Here is a 27,986-nt window from a genome sequence, read left to right as displayed (position 1 = left end):
ACTGGCTGCCGACCCTTTGGCTTAAATGGCAGACACATGGATCTTCAAAAGCAGTCTGATTCACAAGCATGTACTAACAGTCTTGACGTTTTTATTTTTGTATCTGAGCACAAAAAGTTTCGACATATACATTTTTACATGAAAAAGATCAGAGAGCTGGAAAATACACCCAGGAAGGGAAGACATTTTAAAAATCTCATTTCTGCCATCATTACTTTTACTCAAAAGGGGGAGGTGGGGAGGGAAAGAGGAAAAGACAGACATCAGCAGATACTTTTCTGGGATGTGATGGGCTACGTTAACCCTCCAGGAGATAGGTTTGGAAACAATCAAAGGAACTATTTCAGAAAAGACACTGAGATCATGAAAACAAGCAAAAGCAAAGAAAAACTGTCAGGAAGACTTCCAGTGTCTTACTCCTCTGAACATTCCCTTGTGCTTCCACTGAAAGCAGCCTGCAGGCAGCTCAGCTCATGGAGCCCCATATGCATTTCAGATCAGCTAAGCCAAAGTGTTAAGAGAAATAGCCGTGAGTGACAGATCTTTTAGTGACTTAAGAGCACTATTCCTGGTCATCTACATTTCCCCAAGACAAAGCACACCTCTTGGAGACAAGAGTCAAAGCAAGCAAGCATGCAGTTTAGGTCTGGTAGGCGTGGCTGGTTCTTGCTTCTACACCCCTTTGTTCACACAGGCTAAAATGGTGCTTCCAGTTACACACCCAGCGTACCTCAAGGCATTTCTGAAGCCCAAGTTCAGTTCCTGGGTCTCACACCTGCTCCTTTCTCTGCCCCTGGTCAAATTGCTGCCTCCCCCCTCGCAATCCTGCCCCTTTCAGTCCATGGGAGTTACGAGGTTCACAGTCTGCACCACCCATTCAAACAGACTCCAAGGCATAACCTGCAGTTCCAATTCACTCAAGTGAAGCTTAAGGGAATGAATATTCTTCACAGCTTGTGCTCAAGGAGACAAGCAAACAAAAACTAGGGATTCCCTTAGTGTGTGTGTGTGAGAGAGAGAGAGAGAGAGAGAGAGAGAGAGAGGGAGGGAGAGAGAGGGAGGGAGGGCGGGAGAGAGAGAGAGAGAGAAGCGTCTCAGGATAATGGGGTTATTCACTTGGGGTAGAAAAACATGGAAGTATGGTGAAAATAGCCATTCATTTGCTATACCAAAATCACTGCCAATGAAGGCTCTTTGCATGGATCACAACTAGGAGCCATGTCACACATCCTGCCAGGCAATGGTTATGTTACGTCCCCCCTTAGGCAAACAGGCTCTTCAGCTAATCTTGGCCTTTCTCCTGACAACTCTTGTTTGCCTCCTGCAGTTCCTCATTCCCTGCAGTGCTGAGAGAGCGGCTGGCTGGAGAAGAGGAGAACACCTTGGGGCAGAAGTTGGGATATCAACTGAGATCAGGACAGGATCACAACAAATAGTGAAAAAACTGCTGAGAGATGATTGCCCCTTCCGCTCAAAGCTGATTTGGTGACTCAGACTCCATCCCTGGATCCAAAAACCAGTGTTGCAAGCAAGGAACCTCCAGGGTGGCCATGGAGTTGGTCAAGAGTCCCCAACACCCAAAAAATTAAGGCTCGGGTGAAGGATGCGCCCACAAGAATCCACAGGAAGCCACCTTTTGCTGAGGGTGGGGCTGAAGGGATTTTATGCTCTACCAGTCAAGTTACATTTAACGGGGCAGCAGGGCAGAATTAACCAAGAAGGCAGGTCGTTTCTCCACTTGCACTCCCTTGGATCACAGAGTAGACGCGTCCACCAAAACTTGCCCCGAACATCCCTTACCATGGCGGTGAAAGATCAGCAACTAATTAAAACCCAAAAGCAAGAAGTGACTTCTGATAGCACCCCAAGGGCTGATGTTAGGAAGGAAAAAGTCCATTCCTTATGGAAGAGAAATTAAAAAGTGCAAATCTGGCTTCCCCCAAACCCCTGCAATAGAAGGAAGGAGTGAAGGAAATGTACACGCCCAGGTCTAAATGGGGAAATATATTTGATTTATGAGATTGGGGGTGGGGAAGAGAACACCATACACCGCCCTGGCCCTTCCCACCGAAGAGACACAGATGCAGGCAGGACAAAGCTCAAGATACGCCTCTTCCAGCAAGTATCTTGGTGCCAAGACTGGTACCCATGGAGAGAGCCTCCTGAACTGTGGAAGACCAGGGAGTGGTGAGAGCAAGTGTGGAAGAGAGCAGGACGCTGGCCCTGTCTGGGGGACTTCAGTTCCCCCGAAAAGCGCTCTGGGCAGCAGTTGAGGCGGCCCCGGCAGCAGCATTCTGGACGGTCCGGTTGGTGAGGATGCCTTGCGAGAACTCCTCTTGGGCCCTCTGGAAGCTGGCGCCCGTCCGGCGATACTGAGAGTGGACCTGAGGAGCAGAAGAGACAAGGCGTCAGCAGGGCCACTTCCCTGCTTCTGCAGCTGGTGTGCAGCACTACTTGCCACACCTCCCACCTGCCACCCAGAGATCAAAGGCCAGGAGCAGCGAGAGCCACAGTCCATGGATATCTTGTTACCTATTTGGAACACCAAAGGGGCAGTATAAGTGTGTGAGAGTGTGAGTGTGTGTGTATACACACACACTCACACACACTTATACTGTGTGTATACACACACACACAAAAGGCAGGAGAAGGTTCATGTCTGAATCAAATCAAAAAGCAAAGCAGCACAACACATGTAAGAAACTAGCATTTCAGTGAGGTGACCAGGTGAGAAAATGATCTACTTCTCAGGATGGTTTCCTTACGCAGGCCACTGTTTTCCTTGGGAAAACATTTGAATATGCCACCCCCAATTTGAGGTGGGACTCTCCCAAGACAGCTTACACTAAACTTGGGGGGGGGTATTCCCCCCTTTCCTCAAAATAGCTCACAGCATACAGAGTCACCCCCAGCCCTTTATACTTAGAACCACCCAGGGGGTAGGCTGATGAGGCCCATGGTCCTCTAGTCAGCTTTGTGAATGAGCAGGGATTTAAATCTGGGTTTCCTGATCCAACACCCAAATCGCACCTCACAGCAGCTCTTCTGTGTCAGATGCGTTCCCAGAATGTTTCGAACTGACTCTCTTGCAGGGTGTCACACAACACAAGGTATTCTAGGCTGCGGGTCTGCAAGCCTGAATTAAATAGATGCCTTGGCAGAGCAACTGGAATTTGTTTGGGCAGGTACAGGGAACCTGTGGTCCTCCAAATCCCACCAGCCCCAGCCAGCATGGCCAATGGTCAGGGATGTGGCAACTGTGGTCCAGCAATATCAGTGTTGAGTGTGGCACATTTTCCTCGCCACAGGGTTTCAGGCAGCACTCCTCCTGGTTACACTGAAGGGGGTGAACTGACAGCCCTACAGTTCCCACCCCAACCACTGGTTATGCTGGCTAGGGCTGATGAGGTTTGGAATCTAACAACATCTGCAGAACACCAGGTCAGGGAAGGCTTAGTTGTTCAATAGACACTGAAGACACGGAGGAGAGACAGGATGCATGAGCGAGGGCAAAACTCCTGCTCCTGGTTCCCTTCTGTAAAGCAGCATGGCAAGGGCTGCAGCCCTGGACTCAGCGAGCAGCATTTCCATCTGGTCCCCAACTCACCTGCTTCAAGAGGAAGAGAGAGAGAACGGAACAGACGGTGAAGAACACAGCCACCACCAGCATGATGATTGCCACTGCCAAGTTATGCCCAGTCTCCGAGAGAGCTGCAATCCAGCCGCTGGAACAGAGTGAGATAAAAACCCGGGTGAGCAAGGAAAGGAGCAAGAAGACTGTGGGCGGTGGTTAGGGGGACAGACTCTACGGGCGTAAATTGGAAAAGAGCCCTTCTGAATCAGACCAAAGGCCCACCTTGTCCAGCATTCTGCTTACCTGGGTGACTGACCATGTTGATGGGAAACCTAGAAGCAGGCAGGGGCAGAATGGTCCTTTCCAGCCACTGCCCAGAGCAACTCATATGTTTGAATATACTGCATCTTGAGTAGGGAGTTTCTATTATGGCTGGACAGTTCCGGATGGGACCCAGCTGGAAACTTTCTACTGCCCCACAAATTCCATATCCACGATCATTATGCTTTTATAAACTCAGCTGAACACTTTAGTTAATAAATTTTATTCTTTTTCACCCTTAGCCACAAATACTTTGTTTGCAGTTCAGTCCTTTAAAAGTACATTACCCAGATATGAGAAATATATTGAACTGATTTTAATCGCGAAACCGTGTCTTAAATAAGCCAAATTTATTTTCTAAGGAAAGGAAATTCTGTGCGGGAGCTCATATTCTGCACATCAATGTGTTTTGCTTTAGCTTCTCTGAACCTTGAATTTTGGAAAGTCCTGGATGTCTATCATTGTCTGCAATGATCAAAGACAAAGAGAAGGGAAAATATCATAGGCAGCTGCTTTATACAAAATCAGGCTGTGGGGCTCATCTGGCTCAGCACTGCCGACTGGAGCACTGAACCCAGGACCTTTTCCATGCAAACCCAATGCGCTTACCACTGAGCTATGGCCGTCCCCTGAATCCAAGCTTCTTTGAGGCAGCAGCTATCTACAAACATTCACATAGATTTTGCCTTTCCATTGTGCCCAATGCCAACATCATAAAGAGTTCAAGACTAACCAAGCTTTGCTAGAATACACACTGTCTATTAAGGACTTTAAAAAAAAAAGTACAAATACTCTCCTGTACAGATGTGAAATCACCACTTTACATGGATGTGCACTGATGTATGTTTACCCAGAAGTAAGAATCCTATTGTGTCTGTCAGGGCTGCCGCTAAGTCCCAGCTCACAGAGGACCAACGCCCAGTGGATGTTATATACAAAAGTCTTTATTGAAGTTTAGTCTCCATTTCCAAGTTCTGGGCGCGCAGAACCACGTCTTGACGCTAGACCGGCTAAGTCCCCTCTGACTCACTGCTGACCCCACACCAGTTTAAGATCCTAGCCCGGCTCCACCTCCTGCGCTGTTCCTTTCTTCGCTGGGTCCTTCTGCCCCCTGGGGTTTCCTCCTTCCTGGACTCTTCTGACGCTGACCCCCCTGAGTCTCGCCCTTCCTTCCGGCGGGCTTTAGGACCTGGCTCCCTGTCAGGACTCCCTGCTGTGCCGCTCGCCTGTACATTTGAACTTGGCGCGCGCGCCCAGCCGGTAACCTTCCTTCTGACCGTTTCCCCGCTTCCTGATGTGGGCGCTGCCAAACCTGACTCCTCTCCTCCCGCTGGTGGTGAGAGCACTGGTCCCGACTCCTGGGATTCCCCCTCCCCACTGCGCTCTGGTGGGGAAGTTGGTCCTGATTTCCAACTGCTGCTCAGGGACTCCCCGCTGGCCCCTCCCTCCTGGGGCTTCCCCCCTGGAACCCCCCTCGCTCTGGCCATTGGCGCTCCCTTCTGTGAGTCCTCCGATTCGCTAGAGAGGCTTGTGGAGTGACTCTGGCCGCTGTCACTGCCTGCTCCCCCTTCATACTCCTCCTCCTCACTCTCCATTTGCTCCCCCTCCTGTGTCTCTCCTTCTGAACCCCTGACAGTATCCAACTTCCTTCCAGGAAAGTGTGAATGCATCTGCAAAGAAATGTCCCTATAAGACTGTAGACTAAAATGTAATGCCAAAATTATATTTTATTTATACAAATACCCTGTCACTGCTTTTTGGAAACCCAAGCCAGCTGATACAGCCTACAAGCAACTGCAAACATTTAGTAGTTAATCCAAATTCCATAATTTGGGCTACAACTGAAGGAGATGAAGACCTTCTCTTGTTTCATTAGCCATCTTCTCTTTGCCCCTCTGAGGAAATCATGAGAATAGACCAACAGGGAAAATTATTTGCTATTCAGGATCGGATTTGGTTAAAATCATAAAAGCAACCAACTCTCTAAAGTCAAGCAAAAAGAAAGAAAGAAAGAAAGAAAGAAAGAAAGAAAGAAAGAAAGAAAGAAAGAAAGAAAGAAAGAAAGAAAGAAGTTAGTTTTGAGCATGACTAAATGTGATAGTCAGGGATGGCTGGAATATGGCAAAGCCCAGAGGACTTTCTCCTGGCTACATAGAAAAATAAACACCAAGTCTGACCTGAAAGGGTCCCTGAAGCTAAAACTGCCACATACGATATTGAAGATTATTCACAGATACGTCAATTTATATATATATATAATATATATATTTTAAGACAACTTTCAGAGGGGAAGCTGGGTCATTCTGTTGCAACAGAAACAACATGGGAGTCCTGTGGCCTCTTAATGAAGTGCAATTTATTGTGGCAGAAGCTCATGTGGAAAAGAGCTCATGTCATCAGATGCATGGAATGTTGCATTCAGCTGAGATCACTCTCTCCCATTCAAACACACCCACACATGTGGGAGAGAAAGTAGTAAATAAAGGAAACAGAAGACCATGAAATGAAAGGGATCCCACCTCACTTATCTTCAGAGTTGTACATACCTGAGCATTTGGTGAAGTGGGCTCTAAGCAACAAGAGCTGAAGTCACAACATCTCTCTTAAGAAGAGGCGGGGACCATTTTGCACACATTCAGTTGATGCGCAACTGCCGACGCACAGGTCCGTTTGGACCCAGAAGAGGGCAGAACAGGGGCAGAGTAGGGCAGGTTTATGCATGCTCCACCAAAGTGTGTGGAGGCCAGGCAGGGAACCTCTGTGCAAAATAGCTGCTGCCTGTATTTCACTTACCACCTTTGCAAGTCTCTTGTCACTTCACAATGGCCTATTTTCCATCAGTGGCTCTTCAGATCTTGCTAAACTACAACTCCCATAAGCCCCAGCCAGCATGGCCGGTAGTCTGGGGTGAGTGGCGTGTTGTAGTCCAGCAACATCTGGGAATAGCAGATGGCAATGGCGGAGCCATGCCGATATATAGACACAGTTTCCTCCCTTTGCATGGGGTCCCTTCTTTGAGCCCAAAAAGACACCCCATAGACTGGCAAGTAGGGAATCTGTGGCCCTCCTGGTGTAGTTCCCCCACCTCCCAGGCCATGCGGCTGGGGCTGATGGGAGCTGCTCTTCAGCAAGAAGTGGAATAGTTTGGATTTGATATCCCACTTTATCACTACCCGAAGGAGTCTCAAAGCAGCTAACAGTCTCCTTTCCCTTCCTCCCCAACAACAAACACTCTGTGAGGTGAGTGGGGCTGAGAGACTTCAGAGAAGTGTGACTAGCCCAAGGTCACCCAGCAGCTGCATGTGGAGGAGCAGAGATGCGAACCCGATTCCCCAGATTACAAGTCTACTGCTCTATCTGGAACGGCACGTGTGTTCCTCTCCTCTCCTGCAGAGCCTACATGCCCATCTTTTCTCTCTCCTTCCCCACCAGCAGAGTTCATTTTGATTGTGCAGGAGGTAGATACTGCTGTTGCATCTCACCAATGTGGTGCTGGGCTGAACAAGTGAGAGCAGGCAAGGCGGTGAAGGGTGGGGAGAGAGGTCTCTGCCAGGCAAGGAACCAGGGAAGAGGGACTGCCGAAGGCAGGCAGGCATGGGAGAGCATGCAAGGGAAATGACGGCAAGACGAGGATGCATTAGGAAAGGTTAGAGGAGATACGTGCCTTTCAGGCGAAGGACTTAAGAGCAGGAAGCATTGGAGTTAGAGGCGCTTCAGCTGGGATCTGTGGAAGCCGCAGAATAGAAGAGAGAAGCTTTAGAAGAGCACAGCTACAGAGGCCACGCAGGCAACTGTGTGCCCGGATCCAAAGAGGCCCTTTGCTGCCCAGGACTGCCTCTCATCCAGGGTGGCAGCAATTCAGACCTACCTGACGCCCCAGTTAGGAATGCCAACGGTCTGGATGATGTAGATGGCAATCTGGCAAAAAAATACGAAGAAGAAGACAAAGAAACTGAAGGAACTGTCAGACCTGCAAAGAGAAAGAACAGGCGATGTCAAGCCAAATATCATCAGAGGTGCACAAGAGGAACTATGGGATGTTTCTTAGCTAGGGTGCTGAGCCAAGCTGTTGCAAACCTCCAGATCCACAGGGATTCTGTCACTGAAGGATATTGTTTCTGCTAGCAGTGAGAGTGAGTGTCCCAGAACAGTGAACCTAGAGCCAGGCACTGGGGCAAGAGGCCAACCCTTCTTATGCATGCCAAACATCACTCCCTTTCTACATGCCCCACCCAACCTACCAGTTTACTCATCAAGACTATGGCTAGCCCTATAGATTTATGGTGTCGCAAAGCTTATTGATGGAAGGGGGCAACTTGCCATTTATCTGTGCTAGTGAAGAAGCCTCTAGCCAGCTGTGCCACTAAGGCAAGGGGTAGACACCCACATCCAGGGCATTTCCAGATTGGCTCTGTTCTAGTTCTGGCTCTAGGCCAAAACATACGGAGGGAATCAGGTTGTGGAAAGATGCCTTACCCTAACCAACCTCACAAGGTTGCTGCTGCTGAGGGACTACCATACTCTGAAATCCTTGGCCAAAGAGTGAGAGACAACTCAGGTAAGCATGTGACCGCTAAAATTTCTCCTCAACCTTTAGTGTATATAATGTTCAACAAGTTTTATAATTCCAAAGTTTTCAAGACAACTTGCTTTGAAACATGTCTGACACACACATTCAGAAGCGGATGCTAAGCTTCCAGAACGCATCGCCCTGATACTGCAGTACAGAAGTATTTTCATCAATAAAATTACAAACATGCAAAGTTCTCCCAAGGAAAATTATGATCAACCATGTACACTGAAGATCAATTTCCCATTCTGGGATGTGGTACTTGCCTGAAAGCCTTGTAGGCTGGCCGATACCAACAGAGGAAAGCGCAGGGGGTGAATATGACAAACCACAGGATGGAAAGGCCGAAGTCTACCCCTCTTTCGCTTCTGTCTGTGAACCACGCCAGGCAGGCCAGCAGGTTCAGCAGCAGCGTAACTGAGTGGACTGTCCAGGATAAAACAAAAACAGGAAAGTTGATCAGTGAGTAAGCGACCTTTGTAAAGAGTGAGGTGTCTATGAACGCAGATCCAGGACATCGTGTATGTGTGCGCGCGCTCACCCTGTACCAAAACCAACTGCACCAACCTCCCAGTTTGGCACTCATTGTGCCAAACAAGACTGATTCACTTCCTTGGCACTGCTCATTCCAACAGCCTGGAGTCTGGTTCAGACAACCCAATCTTGGCTTTGCATACATGCAGTTTCCCATCCCCACCACTGCTTCTTGGCATGCTCTGTCCTTCAGAAACCCCTTCCACTCTTCTGCATGCTGTGATAAGCCAGGAAGATAACCAAGGTTTCTGCATTACATCCGCACTGGGAAACTGTGTTACTGTTTCAGGTTTAAAAACAAAGCACAACAGCCACAGATGACTAAAGACATGAACCACATCATGTCTAGCTTAGAAGGACGTGCCATTCTGGGCACTGGGACCCATTCTAATTACTGTAGCACTTCCAGAGTCAAAAGGCTGTGCTGTGACAATCGCCCACTCTCCTGAGCAGAGCTTCCCAGCTGCCATCGCCGGTTTTACTCACACATCCACAGGTAATATAGCATCTTGCAAGTCCGCTGGTAGTCGGCTGGGATATCTGCAGAGAAGTCTTGGTAGAAACATGGTTTGACCGGGCAGCTTTTGGGAAGTGGAGGCCAGTTGTTCTGTTTCGCTGCAAGGGCAGAAGGGGGTTTTGTACAGTGATATGGGGAAAGTGGATGGTTCAAATTTTGTAGGTAACCATTTTACAGCAAATGATGCACAGCTGCTGATGCACGGGTCCTTTCGGACATGGAAGAGGGAGTGCAATGGGCTTATGTGCGCTCTGCTAAGGAATGGAACCCCCACACAAAATGGTCGCCGCCTGTAATAACACAGTTATATATACAGGGAGCTAATTCTGCTGCCAAGAAAAGAAGAAAAGCAAACACTAAACACACTGAACTTAATTTTGTATTGATTATTTCTTATTTGGAATATTTCTTAAAAAAAGGAATTTCAGGTGTTTGATGGAAATCTCAGGTGAGATACCCACACTGTATAAGTTGCTCCCAGTACCAGTCACCACATGGAAGCAGAGAAAGGTTCTGATATTTTACTATTGCAGAAGATAAGGCTTGGTAAAATAGTTCTGGACATAGGTACTATATATTAGCTTTGAGGCTTTTACAAATACGGATATATACAGATACCTACAAATACCAAGTATCTCCGTTGCTCTAAATAAGTTCAGCAATTCAAGATTGGGCAATTAACACCAACTGGTTAACTGACTACCAGACAGACAGACAAACTGCAGACTAACAGACACGCACCACGGAGCCTACATGCATTAATCACAGATATAGTCAGGGCATTGGACCATTGCCATAGCAACTGGCTTGGCTGACATTGCACCTACGATTAGCTCAGCCACAGAGTAATTTACACTCATGAAGGAAATCAACCCCTTCTGGTGTCCAGTTACTCTAACATGTTTGACTTGTTTCAATGAGCTCTGTGGGTTACAAAACATGACAAGACATGGACATGAAAAGACCTGATCCAACCGGCTCTGCTTATGTTCTTATGACCTGGAATAAGGCAGCTGCCTCTGCTGCTTGGCAGCCTGCTGGGTTTGCACATCTGTACTGCTTGGAAGAATTCTGACTCCAGGTGAAGCAACAGCAGAAGGGAGGCACAGAAAAGATTTAAGAAAATGTTAAATGGAGACTCACGATTGAATCCTGCTGCACTGTTCTGCAGCTCACGCTCCTTCCTGTCCAACTCTGCTGCTTTCCTCTCCAGCTCCTCCTGCTGCTGAAGGAGCCCAGCCTGAGCTGCTGAGGCCACAGCCTGAGTGGAAGGAAACAAGAATAGTAACAATCATCGGTTGAAATGAAGAACACAAGGTTCAAAGCAAAGACAGTGAGAGTCTCTAAAAAGAAAACATATATTGTTTATATATAAACATATAAACATATATATATATATATATATGCAGGTTTTGGTGTCCTCGGGTGTCTTCCCGTGTAAAAGTTGGGGTGTCTAGGCGACGCCTAGACACCCCAACTTTTACACGGGAAGACACCCGAGGACACCAAAACCTGCATTCCTGTACCCGTGAAAATCTACGAAAGCATATATATATATATATTGACATCGAGAGGGAGCTTCGTACGAAATGTAAGCAATGCTTGGGAGGTCTCACTACATGACCAAAAAAAGCCAGCCCCCCAAAGCCATGCACAGTGGCTGGTTATGCAGATCCTGCACTTTCACTCTGCAGAGTGGTCTGAAGTAGCAGAATTAAACCCTTCCTAGTTTCTAATTTTCTAATCATAGGTTTTCTGAATTTTCCTAGAAACCAATGAAGTCTAGAAACTGTTTTTTCCTCTTAAAGAGAAAAGTTCACTGAGTACACGGAGTTTTATTCAAGGATGGATGTCATGTTTTTTGATGACACTGCAGCCAGGTTCCTTCTAAGAACCATCAGCTTATGGATGCTACAAAACATATTAGAGCTGCATAAATGGGAGCTTTCATCAACATTTTACCCTTTGTTGGAAAACATGCCATTCCCCATGCCCTGCAAAATATCTCCCTTAATTATGTTTTTCTGCTTACTCACAGAATTGTAGAGTTGGAAGGGACCCCAAGGGTCATCTAGGCTAATCCCGTGACGAAGGAATCATAACTAAAACATACGTGACAGATGGCCCTTCAACTTCTGCTTTAAAACCTCCAAGGAATGAGAGTTCACACCCTCTCATGGGAGTCTGTTCCAGTGTTGAACAGCAGGAGAAAGCAAGTTTGCTCTATCCTCCATGTGAATGCCCTTTAGATATCTGAAGATGGCTATCGTATCTTCTCTCAGTTTCCTCTTTCCTAGGCTAAACATACCTAGCTCCTTCAACCATTCCTCATAAGGCTTGGCTTCCAAACCCTTGATCATCTTCGTTGCCCTTCTCTGCACATGTTCTAGCTTGTCAATATCCTTCTTTAATTGTGCTGCCCAGAATTGGACACAGTATTCTAGGCATGGGCTAACTAAGGCAAAATAGAGCACAATTATTACTTCTCTTGATCTGGACACTAGCCTAGAACAGCATCAGCTTTTTTCCCTGCTGCATCACCCTGTTGACTCATCTTCAGCTTGTGGTCCACTAAGACCCCTAGATCCTTTTCACACATACTACTGGCAAACCAGGTGTCCCAGGTGTCATCTTGAATCACAATTCTGTCTTCTGCAGCATTAGCTACTCCCTCAAGTTTGGTGTCATCTGCGAAATGGATGAGCATCCCCTCAATTCCTTCACCCAAGTCATTTATAAAGATGTTGAGTAACAACCGGCCCAGGACAGAACCCTGCAGCACCCCACTTGTCCCTTGTTTCAAGGATGATGAGGAAACATTAGTGAACCAGCTACAAAGCCACCTGTTAGCTTGTTCAGGCCACGTTTTGCCAGCTACTCCACAAGGAAATCTAGGGCACTTTGTCAAAAGCCTTTCTGAAATCAAGATAAAGTACATTCATAGCATTCCCCTGATCCATTAAGCTTGTAACTCTATCAAAAAAAGAAATGAGATCTGTCTGACACAACATGTTTTTGAGAAACCCATGTCTTAGTAACCACAGTAAACCTTTCTAAGTGCTCACAGACTAACTGTTTAATTATCTGTTTTAGGACCTTTCCTGGTAACATAAAGCTCACCAGTCAGTCCTTACCTGGGGTTTCTCCCCCCCCCCCTTTGAAGATGGGGACATTTGCCCGACTCCAGACTGCAGGGACCTCACCTGTTCTCCAAGAGTTCCCAAAGATTCTACACAGAGGCTCTGAGATTACATCTGCAAGCTCCTTTAGTACCCTTTGATGCAGCTCACCAAGCCCTAGAGATGTGAGTTCGTTTAAAGTAACTGGATGTTCCCTTACTACCTCTTTTTCTATATTGGGCTGCAGCTCCCTCCTTGCATCCTTTATTTTGTTATCACCAGGTTGGGCACTGCTTTCCTTGTGGGTGAAGTCAGAGGCAAGTAGGTGCTGAGCAGTTCCAGCTTGTCTCTGCAACCCAATAGCATTTCTCCGTCTTCTCCATGCAAGGAACCTCCTACATTTTAAAGACCATTCCAAGCAACATTAAACACCATTCCCTTCTTCCACACAGGGATGGATTAGATGGCACCTGAGGTCTCTTCCAACTCTGTATGATTTTGGCCACACTCACTATGCATATATAAAGCACACGGCTTCACCCAAAGAATACTAGTTCCCAGGATTCTTTAGGGAAAACCCACGACTTTTAAAGTGCTTTAAATGTGTGGATGTGGACTCTGTGATCAGAAAAGGATCAATATATTGGGGAGACATCTCACCTTCCTGTGGGTTTCCCTGCCCTCCCTTTTTACCTGATGTTTACCCTGAGAGCTGCCGTCTTCTCCAAGCAACCTCTGCCTCTCTGAGCCTTCTGAGCTTGCCGAGATGAACTTAGGAGTCAGGTACTTGCTGGCCTGTCTAAGCAGCAGCTGCAACACACAACTAGGCTGGGTCTAAACTCACTGGGTGGGTCTGGCCTGATCACTCACTAAGGCACTAAGGCTCTTAACAGGTTAGATTATGAGACACACAAAAATGGAAGGACAGGTGGGATGGGGGCAGAAGGAGAGCCGCCATGTGTGCGCTCTCTCACACATGCACAAACAAAGACACAAAGACACACACAAAGAGACACAAGCGCCAGGGCTAGTGACCCTGTGGCTCTCCTAGTGCTTCTCTGGACTACAGCTCCCATGAACCCTGATCAGTGTGCCACTAGCAGAAAAGCATGGGGCAGCAGGGGAGCTTTAAAGTCTGGGCCATTCTAGTCAAGGGGGTGTCACAGGCTGATAGGAATTTGGAAGTCTTGAATTTGGATCTTGGGTCACAGGGAACATGTTTGTAAAGCACACTCCGCCCCAGTCCTTGCCAAGAGGGAGATGGGTGCATCCCAATAAGAGGAGAGCTTAAGCGATACATTCCTAGTGATCAATCAGCCCTCAGGGCACCACCCAGGTGTAGTGGGAGGTCTTTACCTGTGGGGTGGGTTCCACCGAAGGCTGCAGCACAGCAGGTTGCGAAGGCCCAGTGGGCTGAACAGCTGGAACTGTCTGAGCCACATTCGTCTGAGTCAAGAGAAAGGAAAACATCAGAAGGCTGTGAGGGATGAGCTGGAAGGGCTTCTGGCTTTACTGTTGTGGAAGCACCGGGCAGACAGCCCACCCCTCTTCCCAGGGAATGTGGGGGGTCCCCTAACAAATCTCAGCACCCCAGGATGACTTGAGGGATGCCATGATCATTTAAGGTAGTATGATACTGCTTGTATAGTGCAAATGTACCCCAGAAAGGCACTTACTCCAAAATTCAGTCCAACCTTTTTACTAAGACCACAAAAGCTACTACCATGAACATATTGTTGTTGTTGTTGTTTTACTAGCCTGCTAGTCATGCTGCCTGGGAAGCTCTTGGCTCTGCTGCCAGCCATGAAACACAGGCTAAAGAACTGCCTTCTGTCAAATGTACTGCTGAAGGAGGGGAAGTGTGTTCTGTCCCTCTTCTGCCAACCTGCTTAGTTTCCATGCAGGCCATGGAGCAGGGACGGGGCAATCCACCTCCCCTCTGCCAGCCCATTCAGTCACCTGCATGTGGCAGCCTGGAGGGGCTACCAGGTGCACTGCTGTTGAATGAAAGCTGGGTTTAATCTGATGCCAGCAGCTGTTTTGGAAAGGAGATTTGTCTGAATTCCATATGATGCCCATCTATGTTTCCGTGGCCCAGGAGAATCCAGGGATGCTATGTGTTACCTTTTCAAAGAGAATCAGTTAGAAACAAATCTTTTTCCAAGCTATTGTCAATTTAGGGGAACTTTTATTAGCAAGATTGACTTACTGGCAAACAGAAGCCAGGGATTATGACTCAAGCCTGCAACTTACACCTTAACATTATCTCCGTTTTGTGCTACTTGTATGAAATCTTTGTGAACTGTCCCCCAAGACTGCTGTGATGACAACAAACATTGGTTAACTTACTATTAGAAACCAATTCATACAAAATTCCAAATATATATGATTAATATACATTGTATTTTCTGCATTTCTGTGATAGCACGTGGTGAATGTAAAATAATAAAACAAATGCTGAACTGAGCCTCTCCCTGTGCCAAGAGGCACTGAAAGAAGGGAGTTGTGAAAGGGAGAGGTGCTTTGTAGGCCCAGAAAGTGAAGCATGCTGATCCTTGGCAGTTCCAAACAGACCCCTCCATGAAGGCAGCCTTGCTAGCTGGCACAGGGCCTGACCCCATGCTGCACTTACCAGCCGGGAGCTCTCAGAGAAGGGGTTGAATTCATCCAGGCCACCCTGGTTAGCGTGTGCCAGTTGTGTGACTGAAGGATCCTGGAAGAGAAGAGGGGGAAATGCTATTCAACACATAGCAACTCCTGATAAGTGTGTGCAGCTGGGTGTTCATGCCAGTAGGCAGGGCATGCATGCATGCTGCACTTTATTTGGAAAAATTGCCTGTGAACTTCCTTTCTCCTTGTTCACTCCCAAACCAAACACAGTGGGATTTGCCCTCCTCCTCAGCCAGCTACAATGGCTTCACTGACTCCTAATGTGAAAGAAAAACACCAAATCCACACGCCCTCTTGGCCATACTTCCTTATTATTTATTTAAAATGCACAGGATTTTACAAGAGTTATACAACCAACAGACAGGCCACTGCTCCCAAAGAGCTTTCTGTCCAGAATAGAGATAGTAAGGAATAGAGAGAGGAGAATGTGGCTGACTGTCGTTACACTAATTTAAAACTTAACTGGGCAGAGAATGAAGTTTAAGGGTAAACCAAGGTTTCGAGGAGGAAACTGACATGGGGTTGTAGCTGTAAAGCATTGTTTCAGGAAGCAGGAGATGATCAACTGAGGGTGACTGTATTGGAGGGGCAGAGGTCACAAATAGGAACAGAACAAGAAACAAGGGTCAAATGATAAGTAGCAGAAACCCTCTGACTCACTCTGAAAGTGGTTTATGCTGGATACAGGAGAGAATGGAAAGCCGATGAAGGGATCTGGAGGGGGAAGAAATACAGGATTCCTGGAGCAGAGTTTTTGCCTAAAGAGAACTAAGATAGGACAGTGGTGCCCCTTTCCATTTAGTGGTGCAGGACCCCTTTTGCCATGGGATCTCAACAGTTTTTTTCCACCTTGTGGGCTGGGCAGACTGAGTGACAAAGTTCCACACAAATGCCCAGATGAAGCTCGAGTGCCCAGGAGAAAGTTCACTCCTAACTGCTTTGTTTACAGCTGTAGAGCGTATTTTAGAAACAGTCATATAAATCCAAACATGCAGAAATAGAAGTGGCTGGCCTTGCCTCCAAACAAATATTGAATCAGATTAAACTGCTCACACATGACCAAGCAGTGAGAATCAGACTGTAAGCAACAACGGGAGAGGAGAGTGTGTGCTGCAAATCAGTCTAGAGAGAGGAGTCCTGTGGTGCTGGGCAAAAATCTAGTCTCACCCCAGCTTTCATCTGCACGCTGCAAGCTCTCGTTTAATGAATAACTGCAGGCAAACAGCCTGAGCCCTGACACTCCTTTCATAAGCATGTTGTTGCACAACCTCATGAATCACTCCAGGAAGAAGAAACAGGTGCAAGCCAACCTGTGACGAAGGCTGTGGTCTGATACAAGTGTACCATGGAGGATGCTCCTGTTGGCCAGAGGGACCTACACATAGCAGAGGATCTGTTTTGCAAGCAGAATATGCCAGGTTCAACCCCCCCATATCTCCAGGTAGGACTGGGAATGTCCCTTGCCTGAAACACTGACAAGATGCTGCCAGTCAGTGCAGGCAGTGCAGAGCTAGATGGACCAATGGTATAAGGAGGCTCCCGTTACTCCTAAGTAAACATCTACAGGGCTGGGTTGCACATTCCTTTGCCTTGCACGCTAATAGGTGCAGACTCAAGAGGGAAAAACTAAGGAACCCCATAAGGTTTTTGCACTTACTTAAGGGGGTAGCCATCACATCAGAAAAATGGAACCTGGGTTAAGGGCACAAAAACCAAGTGGCTAGTTGCTATTCTCTCTCCCCCCCCCCCATGCAGCAGCACTTTCCATTTACTTTTTCATAGAGAATTTATTTGGCTCTTATTGCGATTTGTGGCATTTGGAGGCTTGTAACCAGCTATAGCAAAACAGGTAATACAGAGAGCACAGCAGGACTTACATTTAGGCATGTATAGGACAGTAACACCTAGTGAACTTCATGGCTGAGTGGGGATTCGAACCCTGGTCTCCCAGGTCCTAGTCCTACTGACACTCTAACCACTAGACCACACTGGCTCTCACTGGAGGGAGCCTTTTTCTTTCTGTTTGCAAAGTCACAGCTTCAGTGATGAGTGGAGTTGTCCATCAGGCCCACATAACGTGATTATTTTCAAAGTTCTAATGTTTTTAATCTATGTAAAGGAAAGCACTTCCTTTACAGTTAGGTGATGATACTCCACCATTTCTAAAAACAATATTTCCAGCATGATAATATCCTTTAAGAGACGTGGTGAGCAGAATTGCACACAGCATTCCAAGGGCAGCTGCACTTGGAATAAGATTTGTATAAGGCCATTATATTTCCAGCTCTACTTTCAATCCTTTTCCTAATGATCCCTAAAATATAGTTAACCTCTTTTTACCACTGCTACAACCTGGGTCAACATCTTAACTGAGTTATCCACTATGACCCTAAGATCTTGGTTCTTGTTCAGTCCTGCCACCTCAGACCTCAATAGCATATATGCAATGCTAGGATATTTTGCCCCAGCATGCATCACTTAAAACTTGCTCACACTGAATCAGATTTATCATTTTAATGCTCATTCACCCAGTTCGGAGAGATCCTTTTGGAAGTGCCTCACATCCTCTTGTAGTTGAAAACTACGCTGAACAACTTGGTGTCATCAGCCAACCTTGCTAACTCAACTCCAGGAAGAGCTAGAAAGATGCTCTGTCTTGTTCTGCAGACAGGTTCAAAAAGCAGACAACACACATCCAGTAAATCTCACTGGCAGTCACAAATATGCAGGACTGGAAGCAAGAACTAGATCAGAATGGTTTTCTTATATATTTCAAGATATAAGAATATTTATTCTAACACTCCTCCCTCCATACCAAATACGCCATCAGATGCACAAAAGCAAACTTCAGAGTGGCCAAGTACACAGGAACAGACACCCCGCCAAAAAAAAATAATACAGTGGTGCCCCGCAAGACGAAGGCCTCGCAAGACGGAAAACCCGCTAGACGAAAGGGTTTTCCGTTTTGGAGGCGCTTCGCAAAACGAATTTCCCTATGGGGTTGCTTCACAAGACGAAAATGTCTTGCGAGTTCCTGCGGGGTTTTTTCCCTCCCCCCCTTTTTCTAAGCAGCTAAGCCGCTTATCAACTGATCTGCTAAGCTGATAAGCCGCTCAAAGCCGCTAAACCGCTAATAGCGCTAATCCGCTAAGCTGTCAATGGACTTGCTTTGCAAGACGAAAAAACCGCTATACGAAGAGCCTCACGGAACGGATTAATTTCGTCTTGCGAGGCACCACTGTACTCCTTTTTGTCATAATTTGCAGCGTGCTCTCTCCACCCACATGCTCAACCTGCATTCCTGGGGGGGGGGGGGCAAATGCAGCAGAATCCAATTAAAGGGGGTAAACCTTTATTCTTTCAAGCCAGGCAGCAAAAATATTATTAGGAGAAGAAATGGAAGGCAAGGCAAAGAAAGGAAGCACTGCTTTACTGCTAGAACCATTTCACTTTTGAGAAGATAGATCACCAAGAGAGATCCCTTAATAATCAGCCAGCCCTCCTGCTTCCTCTGCCTCCAAAAGAGAGAAGCAATCCATTAAGTATTTGCAGCTTGCTTGCTTGTTTGCAAGGGACGTGGGTGGCGCTGTGGGTTAAACCACAGAGCCTAGGACTTGCCGATCAGAAGGTCAGCGGTTCAAATCCCCCGGGGTGAGCTCCCGTTGCTCGATCCCTTCTCCTGCCCACCTAGCAGTTCAAAAGCACATCAAAGTACAAGTAGATAAATAGGTACCCCTCCGGCGGGAAGGTAAATGGCGTTTCCGTGTGCTGCTGTGGTTCGTCAGAAGTGGCTTAGTCATGCTGGGCACATGACCCGGAAGCTGTACGCCAGCTCCCTCGGCCAATAAAGCGAGATGAGCGCCGCAACCCCAGAGTCAGTCACGACTGGACCTAATGGTCAGGGGTCCCTTTACCCTTACTGCTTGTTTGCTAACCACAGCATGTCTTAGCAAAAGACTGGGGGGGGGGGGATAAAATCAACCAGATCTCCCCTCCTGCAAGTGTGTGAAAGAGCTACTTCCCAGTTTGCTTACTTATGACAACTGTACAACAATGGAAAGGTTTCCTCTTCTCAGCACATCAAAAGCCTTCCTGAAAGGGAACAGAAGCTGCCCTCGGCTCTCCTGCTGAGATATCATTTGCAAACCACTTGACTGGAAATCTCAACTTGGTTGCTAGGTGGCATTCCTGAGTCCCCCCCCCCAAAAAAGACTGACAACTGGTTAATTTCAAGCGCTGACCAGAGCATTGAACTGATGGGAGCTGAGAGAGCAGCAAGGCAGGCTGAAACCGTTACAAATATTTCTGAGCATAGCTGTCAACTTACAGATTTGAAAATAAGGGACCAGCAGCCTTGAAAATAAGGGACCTGCAGCCTCACCTGTTCCAGGCACTCCAGCCTTCCTGTCCTCCTGCAGTCTGGTCAAACTCATGCTGGATAGCTTCGAGAACACTGTCCAACCAACTTTTTAACCAGAGGGTCAACTGAATAGAATCTGAATCACATGCACCACAAGGCCTATGCAGCCTCAACTTAAGATGGCTCCCTAGCCTGGCTTTGCACTGCAAAGTTTGCAGCAGCACATGCAACAAAATGGCGTCCAGCATTCAAAAAACCCCTCAGCTTGCATTAACTAGCCACACACAAGGCATGCAAGCTCCACCCCCCAGTCGTTCTTAGACTTCTTATTGGGTGAGCAACACAGCCAAGCAACACAGTTGGAGCCTCCCTCCTCCCTGGCTGGCCGGGAGGGAGGGAGGGAGGGAGGGAGGGGAGCTGCTTCCTTTGAAATTTAAGGGACATCCATCAATAAGGGACAGTAGCGGAACATGGCGCTGGAATAAGGGACTGTCCCTTCAAATAAGGGACACTTGACAGCTATGTTTCTGAGTGATCAAGCTGCACCGATGCCAGAGCACAACACCATGCAGAGGGGAGACTTTGGCTGCAGAGCTTGATGGAAAGAAGACGACGACAGACGTTCAAAGCTCTCGCTGTGATGCAAAATGGATGGTTGTATTTCCTATTGCAAAACTTCTGGAAGCAAGTTGCAGTGTCACTGGTGTCACCAGCAGTTTAGCTTTCCAAATCTTGCCTTGCTGGAACATAAGAAGCTGCTTTTTTCAGACTCAGGCCACTGGTTCCCCCAACTAAGTCTTCTCCAACCTGACTTGCAGGGGCCACCGAAGGCCTCAGACTGAGGACTTGCCCACCGACACCAAGTGAATTTAACCTGGATCTTCCATATATAATGCACATAACCACTAAAATACGGCCTCCTGCTTGCATTTAGAAATCTCCCCACCCCAATTCTTCCTACTTCTAGTGATATCTTCCCTCTGGATAACTGTGTTCTTGTGAAGCTGTTGTGAGCACACTGCTTGTCTTGATCTAGACTTTTAGCTCTTAAAAGTGAAGCAAAATACAAGGAAGTATCCATTTAAAAGTCACAAGATCTCTCTGCAAAGTTATGCCAGTCTAAAGATTATAGACAAGAGCAGAGATATATCTGGAAATCAGGAGCAGGGATCGTAGAAGTTTTCATGCTAGATATGAATTATTCTTTAGAATTTGCAAGGAGTACAAGAGATGTGAGAAGGCAGATTTAAGAAGGTAGACATGCACAGACACTGATCTATCTCACCCTTAAGCAAACCGTACACCTGTATCCCCCCCCCCCCCGGTTGCAGAAACAAAATCAGGAAAAGACTACAGTGCCTTCTGCTCACAAAAATGATTTGCACATGGTCTATCACAATCAAGGTAGGGAAGCCCCAAATCACAGCTCATAAGCCATAGCAGGTTTTAGCTTAATGTGATGGGAGTCTCTTAGTTGCCAACATGCAAGAATAGGAGACAGAGGCAGGTTGGCTAGATAGTGGAGATTAATTCCTCAGGACTCAAAAAGTTGACTCCAGATGGATAATCTACGGGAGTAAAAAAAAGATGGAGAGTAAACAGCTCAATTTAAGGCCAATTCAGTCAATTAGCTACTACAGAGTATTCAAAAACAAGTTTTTGTTTAAAAAAATCTTTTGATTATGTTTCTCTAAGCTAAATGACAAATGATTTGCTTTTTGGAGGGGGGGAAAACAACGGCATCAAAGCAGAAGCAAAGGGAAATCAATGTCCCTGGAACATTGTAGACTATTGTTAGTCTTTAAGGCATCACTAGACCTTTTGCCGTCTTCCCTGCAAGAGGCTAACATAACCACCTTCAGGAAAGTGAAGTAACAATGCTTCTGTTAAAAGCAATAAGTGGGTTACTACAGAAGCTTCCAATTTCATTATGCAAGACCAGGCTTCCTCAACCTCAGCCCTCCAGATGTTTTGAGACTACAATTCCCATCATCCTTGACCACTGGTCCTGCTAGCTAGGAATCATGGGAGTTGTAAAAACATCTGGAGGGCTGAGGTTGAGGAAGCCTGTGCAAGACTCACTGCTAGACTTTTAAAAGGATCTAATTCCAAGATAATATGAAAACATGGGTTTCATTTGAGTTCAGATTTATTCTTCATTGATAGCAATTACAGGAAGGGAAGAAGAGCTGATCCAATGAAATACAGTCATACCTCGGGATAAATACGCTTCAGGTTGAGCGCGTTTGGATTGCGCTCCGCGGCGACCCGGAAGTAATGGAGTGCATTACTTCCGGGTTTCGCTGCTCATGCATGCGCAGGCGGTCAAAATGACGTCACGCGCATGCACGGCGAAATGCAGCACACACAGACGTGCTGTCGCATCTTATGTTATGTTCAGGATGCGAACAGGGCTCCGGAACGGATTCCATTCACATTCTGAGGTATCACTGTACCAAGAAACAGAGCAAAAGGAAGCTTTCTAGCGGTGACCCCTTTCTGGCAATTTAGGGTTGGGAAAATCTCCTAAGCGCCACTATGGGAAGGCAGATGCTGTCCCTTGAATGCTTCCTGTGAGTTGCCCCCATGGCAGAATGACTTGTTCTCAAAAAGCAGAATCAAAAGGAAGCGCAGTACCATGGACGACTCCTGGGTAGAAAAGCCTATCAGCTGTTTTCACACACAAAGTAGTGCTATGTAAAACACCAGCACCCAGACCAGGACACCTGGTCCACCTTCACAGAGACACACAGTTAAACCAGGGCATCACTCACCACCTCCAGACTGCTCAGATCATAGGTGGTACTATGGAAAAACCATCCCAACTCTTTTATTTTTATCATTTTATCCCCTTGCCCCACCATATTCTTTTTTGCATAATTTTCATTTGTTCTCAGATTTATGTGTAAATAAAAAAAAAGAAAAGAAGACCCCAGGGTTGTCACATGGTGATGATGAACATTCATTTTTTTCTCTTTTTAAAATGGCAACTATTTATAATGAAAACAGATACAACTCCAGAAGAAAAAGGGGGGGACTTGGGGGGGAGTATTGATCGAAGGAGAGAAAGGCAAATAAACATGTTTGATTAGATCAGTGCTAGCTCAGTATCTATGCAATTTAATTGGATAAAAATCTGTGCAAGTGTCCATATGACTAAAACATTTTGAAGAGGAAAAACACATACAGTCTTTGTTTTCTGTGGTGAATGCAGGTACCATCATGGAAGAGGGAGGAAGAGGGACTGAAATGGGAAGTGCCTCTTCCAAAACATTGCCTCCTATATGTGGTTTTTACTTTAAACAAAAGTACAGTACTAAATACTGTTTGAAATTGAAAATATGTTGATCAATTGCCTTTTTTACTAAATTTTTAATCAATTAAAAATTACAGCCTTAGAAAGCACACACACAACTTAAGTATAAAAGGCTCAATATCATACACAGTCCAAGGAAAAGAATGCTGAAAAACACCTTTTAGTAACTAGAACAACAGGAAAGGTCTCTATGCTATTGTTAGCTTTGCTGCAGTTTGCGGGCCCTTTAAACCTGAAGGCTTCAACAGCTGATTGCCACAAAGCAAGCTTGGTTCCCACATGGGAGTTCAGAACTGCAGCTTCCTGAATAGCTTGATCTGCACACTGCTCTGCATACCCACACCCAGGTCTCCAAGATTAAAACACTGGATCGGGAGCCATCTGCCAACTCCCTTGATAAACAAAGGCATGTTTCAGAGATGGCCAGCACTGCCAATGTTGTTTAGTAAAATATGAGTGACACTCTGGGAACAGAAAAGCTCCTAGGGAGATTCATTCCCCTGAAAGCTGAAAAGAGAGGACACTGCCCATGAGTTTTGTATATTTACCTCTGAACCCAACGGTTTGACAAGGAAAAAGAAAAAACACTGTAGTGCCGGGGGAGAATGCATCACTTGAGCAGGAATGGGGGACCTGCTGATGTCCAAGCATGCTAGATTGCAACTCCCATCATCCCTGACCGTTTGGCCATGCTGGCTGTGGCTGGTGGGAGTTGGGAGTCCAGAACACCTGGAGAACCACAGATTTGCCACACTGGCTATAAAACCAGCTTATTCAATACAAGGTTGTTTTGCACCAGTGCCACCTGACACAATTGCAACAACTGCTTCATCCCAGCGGCCCAGCCCTTCCCACTTGGGGGCTTCAACAACTGAGGATCCTTGCCGGCAAAGAAAAAGCCCTTTCCTGGCAAGCATGTCTGACTTGCTAACTTGGAGGCCGCAGACAGTGAGAATGGGACCTTACTATTCTTCTACTCTAGTATTAAGCACAGGAGCCCCTCAGGGATGTGTGCTAAGTCCCTTTCTCTATTCCCTGTACACATTTGATTGCACCCCACTGTATAAGTCCAACACAATCATCAAATTTGCGGATGATACAACAGTGGTGGGGCTCATTAGTGAGAACGATGAGACTGCTTATAGGAAAGAAGTACAGGGGTTAATTCAATGGTGTAAAGAAAATAATCTTATGCTTAACACAAAAAAAACCCAAAGAACTCATAATTGACTTTAGGAGAAAGAAAAGTGTATTTTTACCATTGCACATAAATGGCGAGGAGGTGGAGAGGGTTGGTAGTTTTAAATACCTGGGCATTTATATCTCTGAGGACCTCTCATAGACTGCAAATATTAATATGGTTGTGAGGAAGGTGCAGGGGAGGTTGTATTTCCTGAGAATGCTCAGGGGACTGAATCTATCTCAGCACCTACTTCTGTCCTATTATCACAGTACCATCGAGAGTGTCTTAACCTATAGTATATTATCGTGGTATGGGAGCAGCTCTGAAATGGATAAAAAAGCTTTACAGAGAATAATTAAAATTGCCCAGAATGTTATTGGGCTCCAACTACCAACCCTGGATGAGATCTTCACGTCTCGCAGCTTCAAGAAGTCACACAATATCCTGAGAGATCCCACCCATCCTGCTCACAACTTCTTTGAACTGTTGCCTTCGGGCAGAAGATATAGGACAATGAAAACACGAACCACACGCCTTCTGAATAGTTTCTATCCAAGAGCTCTGATTGCACTAAATAATGATCTCAGGGCCAGTTGCAAGAAATAGCAAGCAGGGAGTAGGAAGGAATGAGATAGGTTTTAGGTTATGTTATGCCTTTAATAGGTTATGTTATATTCTGGATTATGTTATGTTTTATAGATTATGTCTGAATAGGATGAGAGTGTTGGAGATGCGTGCAAATGTGTATGTGAACCCGGTCTTTGGGTGTTTGATTTTCGTTGTTGTGTATACTGTGTATATACGGACAATGACAATAAATTTATCTTAAATTTTAAATCTTATTAGGCCAGATTAATACATGCCTTCAGCAGTGCGCAAACTTCTTGAAGACACAACCACACAGGGGCTACTCCACACAGGAAGCTCTTTGTCAGAAGCACACCCACACCCCCTTAGTTCCAGGGGTTCTCACTACAACTCATACAAACAACTTGTGTGAACGTGTGTATACACGCCATATCACAAGGCTAATTTCACATGTAAGGTCAGGCCTTCCAAAAAGGAAAGTCATGCCACCTGCATTTACTATGTGCTGCCTCACCACACTGTAGGGCTGAGCTTAAAGTGTGTCAGGTATAGGGCCTTTTCCTCACCACAGGCTCTCGCAAGATCTCCCAGTTACACAAGCTGGCTATATTGAAGTAGGAGCAGGGAACCTACTGCACTCTATTGCTGGACTACAACTCCCATTGGCTATGCAGGCTGGGAATCTAAGCTCTGGAGGTTTACAGGTTCACCACCCGTGCTAGAGAAAGAGTGCAATCCAATGCACAATTCCTTGAAATTACCACTGAATTTAGTTGGCCTTATTTCCAAGTAAACACCCGAAAGGTTGTAAAAGATATAATCTGTTCTGCATGTGTATGCATTTTAATTAATGATTCTTAAGACATGCTTAAAGTCATAAATGTTGATAAAGATGGATTCAAAAAAGGAACTGGGTAATCAAAGGAAAGTTCTGCGGCTTAACTCTGAAGAACCAACTTAAGCCATTAAGTATGCTCCTTTAAACCCAGGCACATCAGATTGAATTGACCAGATACAGAGAGGAGAGCAGTCCAGCTTCTCTGTGCGGTCCTATGTGTGTTCAATCAGAAGTCAGTCCCACTGCATTCATAGGGCTGACTACCTAGAGCAAATATGTTTAGGACTGCAAATTCAGTGTCCTAAAAGAATCAGAACTACATTATGAGCTTTCATAGTGGGCAGTAATGTTCTCAATCCACCCATCTCATGTACACCTGAGAAGCATCCGATGTAGGAGGGCAGAGTCAAAGCAAAGTAGCAATATGACAGTGATGTGCTAACAGGAAAAGCAATACTGGAGAAACTGAAGAAGAGTCAAGCTGTTATAAACAAGCCAAAAGGATTACAATTTTCCACAGCAACAGTAGAATTAGCACTCAATTTCACCCCATCACACAAAGAGGTGTTCAGATCAATGAAGCTGGATGCCTGGCAGCCAGACAGCTCTGCAACAGGTAGCCAATCTAGCAGTCTCCAGATGTTGCCGGACAACTTTCATTGATACTGATCACTGGCCATACTGGCTGAGGCAGATGGGAGTCCAACAATTTAGTGAGGGCAACAGGTCCTTCACCCCTGCTTGACAAAAGCAGCTGGCATTTGCAATAGACATGTTGGTAAGTTGTCATTTATTATTTGCTTAAGTGCCTAAAGCACACTATGCACTGTACATGATGAATGGTTAAGTTGTCATATAATAATTGTTAAAGTGCCTAAAGGATGCTGGGCACTGGGCATGAATTCAAACCTAGAAATTCCTACCTACAGGCTTATAATCTAAAGTATAAAAAGTGTACTTATCAGTAGAACTGTTAACAGTATGCACACATGCAACTCTGCCCCTTTCAAGAGATAATGCAGTGTAGTATCAAAAACCTGGTGTGTGTTCTTGACAGAGCAGCTCAGGAAAGGAAACTGCAACACCACTACAGAGCATTGCTCATGATTCTGTCATGAGAAGGAGCAACAAGGAGAAATGGAGCAACAGCAAGCTCTGCCTGGTACAAGTCAAAGAATTAAGAAAATTGCTACAAACTCCAGAGTGTACAAAAATTACAGCTCCCCAAAAGTGTCAGTAAGCAAACACTCCTTTTCCTCAACAATGAAGATACAGTTCTGCCTCCCTGCCACTTGGTTCTCAAAGGAAAAACCTGTTTGCCAAGACAAAATTTGTGTTGAAGGATGGACATGCCCCCATCCCATCCTCAGATGATCCCGTGTGTTAAGAAACAACAGTCTATGAGATGGGTAATCTTAAAAGCACAGGCTTTGGTTTTCTGTTAGAATTAAGGTTACAGGCCACATCCATTCATAACTGAAGAAGCCCCAAATCTTGTCTGAGGCCAGACTGGAAATACCCCCTGTAATTTACCTGGGGCTTAAATCCATAACTTCCCTTTCCCATTCCTGCAGTTCATTCTGATATAACACCTGCTTCTGGAGGGCTTGTTATGTTCACTGGGCAACGAAGAGACGCGTGACCTCTTTTATTATTCCCTCATTCATTGCATTTTTATTCCAGTCTTCCTGCAAGGAGCTCAAATCCCAAAACTCCTAGATCTTCCCAGTTGTTGCCCATCTGACCCATCCTAACCCCTAACCCTGGCTTCCTCAAACTCGGCCCTCCAGATGTTTTGAGACTACAATTCCCATCATCCTTGACCACTGGTCCTGCTAGCTAGGGATCATGGGAGTTGTAGGCCAAAAAAACACCTGGCGGGCCGAGGTTGAGGAAGCCTGGCATAAGGGGTGACTGAGAAACAGGGCTTCTCGGTTCGAGGGCCAAGATCCCCCAACGTGGCTAGGAGACTACACGGAGCGAGCTTACTTAAGCCCGGCTCGCTTCAGGCCCTGCCACCTCTGGGGTTTGCCGCCCTCCTGCTCCCACGGAGACCCCTCCACCCCGGGGCTCTTTTGCATTCGAGGGGGCCAGAGCCGAGGGGCGTGGCCTGTGCCCCCCCCCGCCTTCCGCGGCCACAGGTGTTCCCTTCACACACACACACACCCCCCCGCTCACCTGGAAGGGGTTGACGTCGACGGGGTCGGCGAAGGGGTTGGTGTCGAAGGCCGACATGGCTGCTGCTGCTGCCGCCGCCGCCGCCGCTCTCCGAGACTCAGCTCCGCCGCACCGGTTCTCAACCCGGTCCGCTCCCTGGAAACGGCACACTTCCGGGACCAGGGGTCTCCTCCTCCTCCGCCTCTCCCCTTGCGCGCCTGCGCGGAACGACCCGCAAG

General features: G+C 46.5%; 1 protein-coding gene across 2 annotated transcripts; it reads right to left on the bottom strand.

Moving 5' to 3' along the window:
- Positions 1 to 71: 71 nt before the first annotated feature.
- Positions 72 to 27,958, bottom strand: SCAMP2 (secretory carrier membrane protein 2). Of its 2 annotated transcripts, XM_081925766.1 has the most exons (10): positions 27,769 to 27,958; positions 15,268 to 15,348; positions 13,992 to 14,081; positions 13,329 to 13,445; positions 10,660 to 10,777; positions 9,486 to 9,614; positions 8,732 to 8,891; positions 7,764 to 7,865; positions 3,608 to 3,725; positions 72 to 2,384 (listed from the first exon to the last, which is right to left on the bottom strand). In XM_081925766.1, exons 1-10 carry the CDS (start codon positions 27,823 to 27,825, stop codon positions 2,238 to 2,240), a joined length of 1,119 nt encoding a protein of 372 aa, XP_081781892.1. In that variant the 5' UTR covers positions 27,826 to 27,958; the 3' UTR covers positions 72 to 2,237. The 2 variants fall into 2 exon arrangements, with proteins under 2 accessions (XP_081781892.1, XP_081781891.1); XM_081925765.1 differs by lacking the exon at positions 13,329 to 13,445 and having other exon boundaries at positions 27,769 to 27,953.
- Between the last annotated feature and the right edge of the window lie 28 nt (positions 27,959 to 27,986).

The sequence above is a fragment of the Podarcis melisellensis genome (assembly GCF_964234715.1).
Source record: "Podarcis melisellensis genome assembly, chromosome: 9".
NCBI lineage: Eukaryota > Metazoa > Chordata > Lepidosauria > Squamata > Lacertidae > Podarcis > Podarcis melisellensis.
The sequence above is the reverse complement of the archived record's forward strand: the minus strand, read 5'-3'. Positions and strand labels throughout refer to the sequence as shown.

Bases quoted from the DNA above. Each gene is read 5' to 3' on its own strand.
- SCAMP2 (XM_081925766.1), bottom strand. From the start codon at position 27,825: ATGTCGGCCTTCGACACCAACCCCTTCGCCGACCCCGTCGACGTCAAC. The intron at 14,082-15,267 runs GTAAGTGCAGCA...CTCTTGACTCAG, and splicing joins TCTCTGAGAGCTCCCGGCTG to ACGAATGTGGCTCAGACAGT. The intron at 3,726-7,763 runs GTAGGTCTGAAT...ACTCTGTTCCAG, and splicing joins ATTCCTAACTGGGGCGTCAG to CGGCTGGATTGCAGCTCTCT.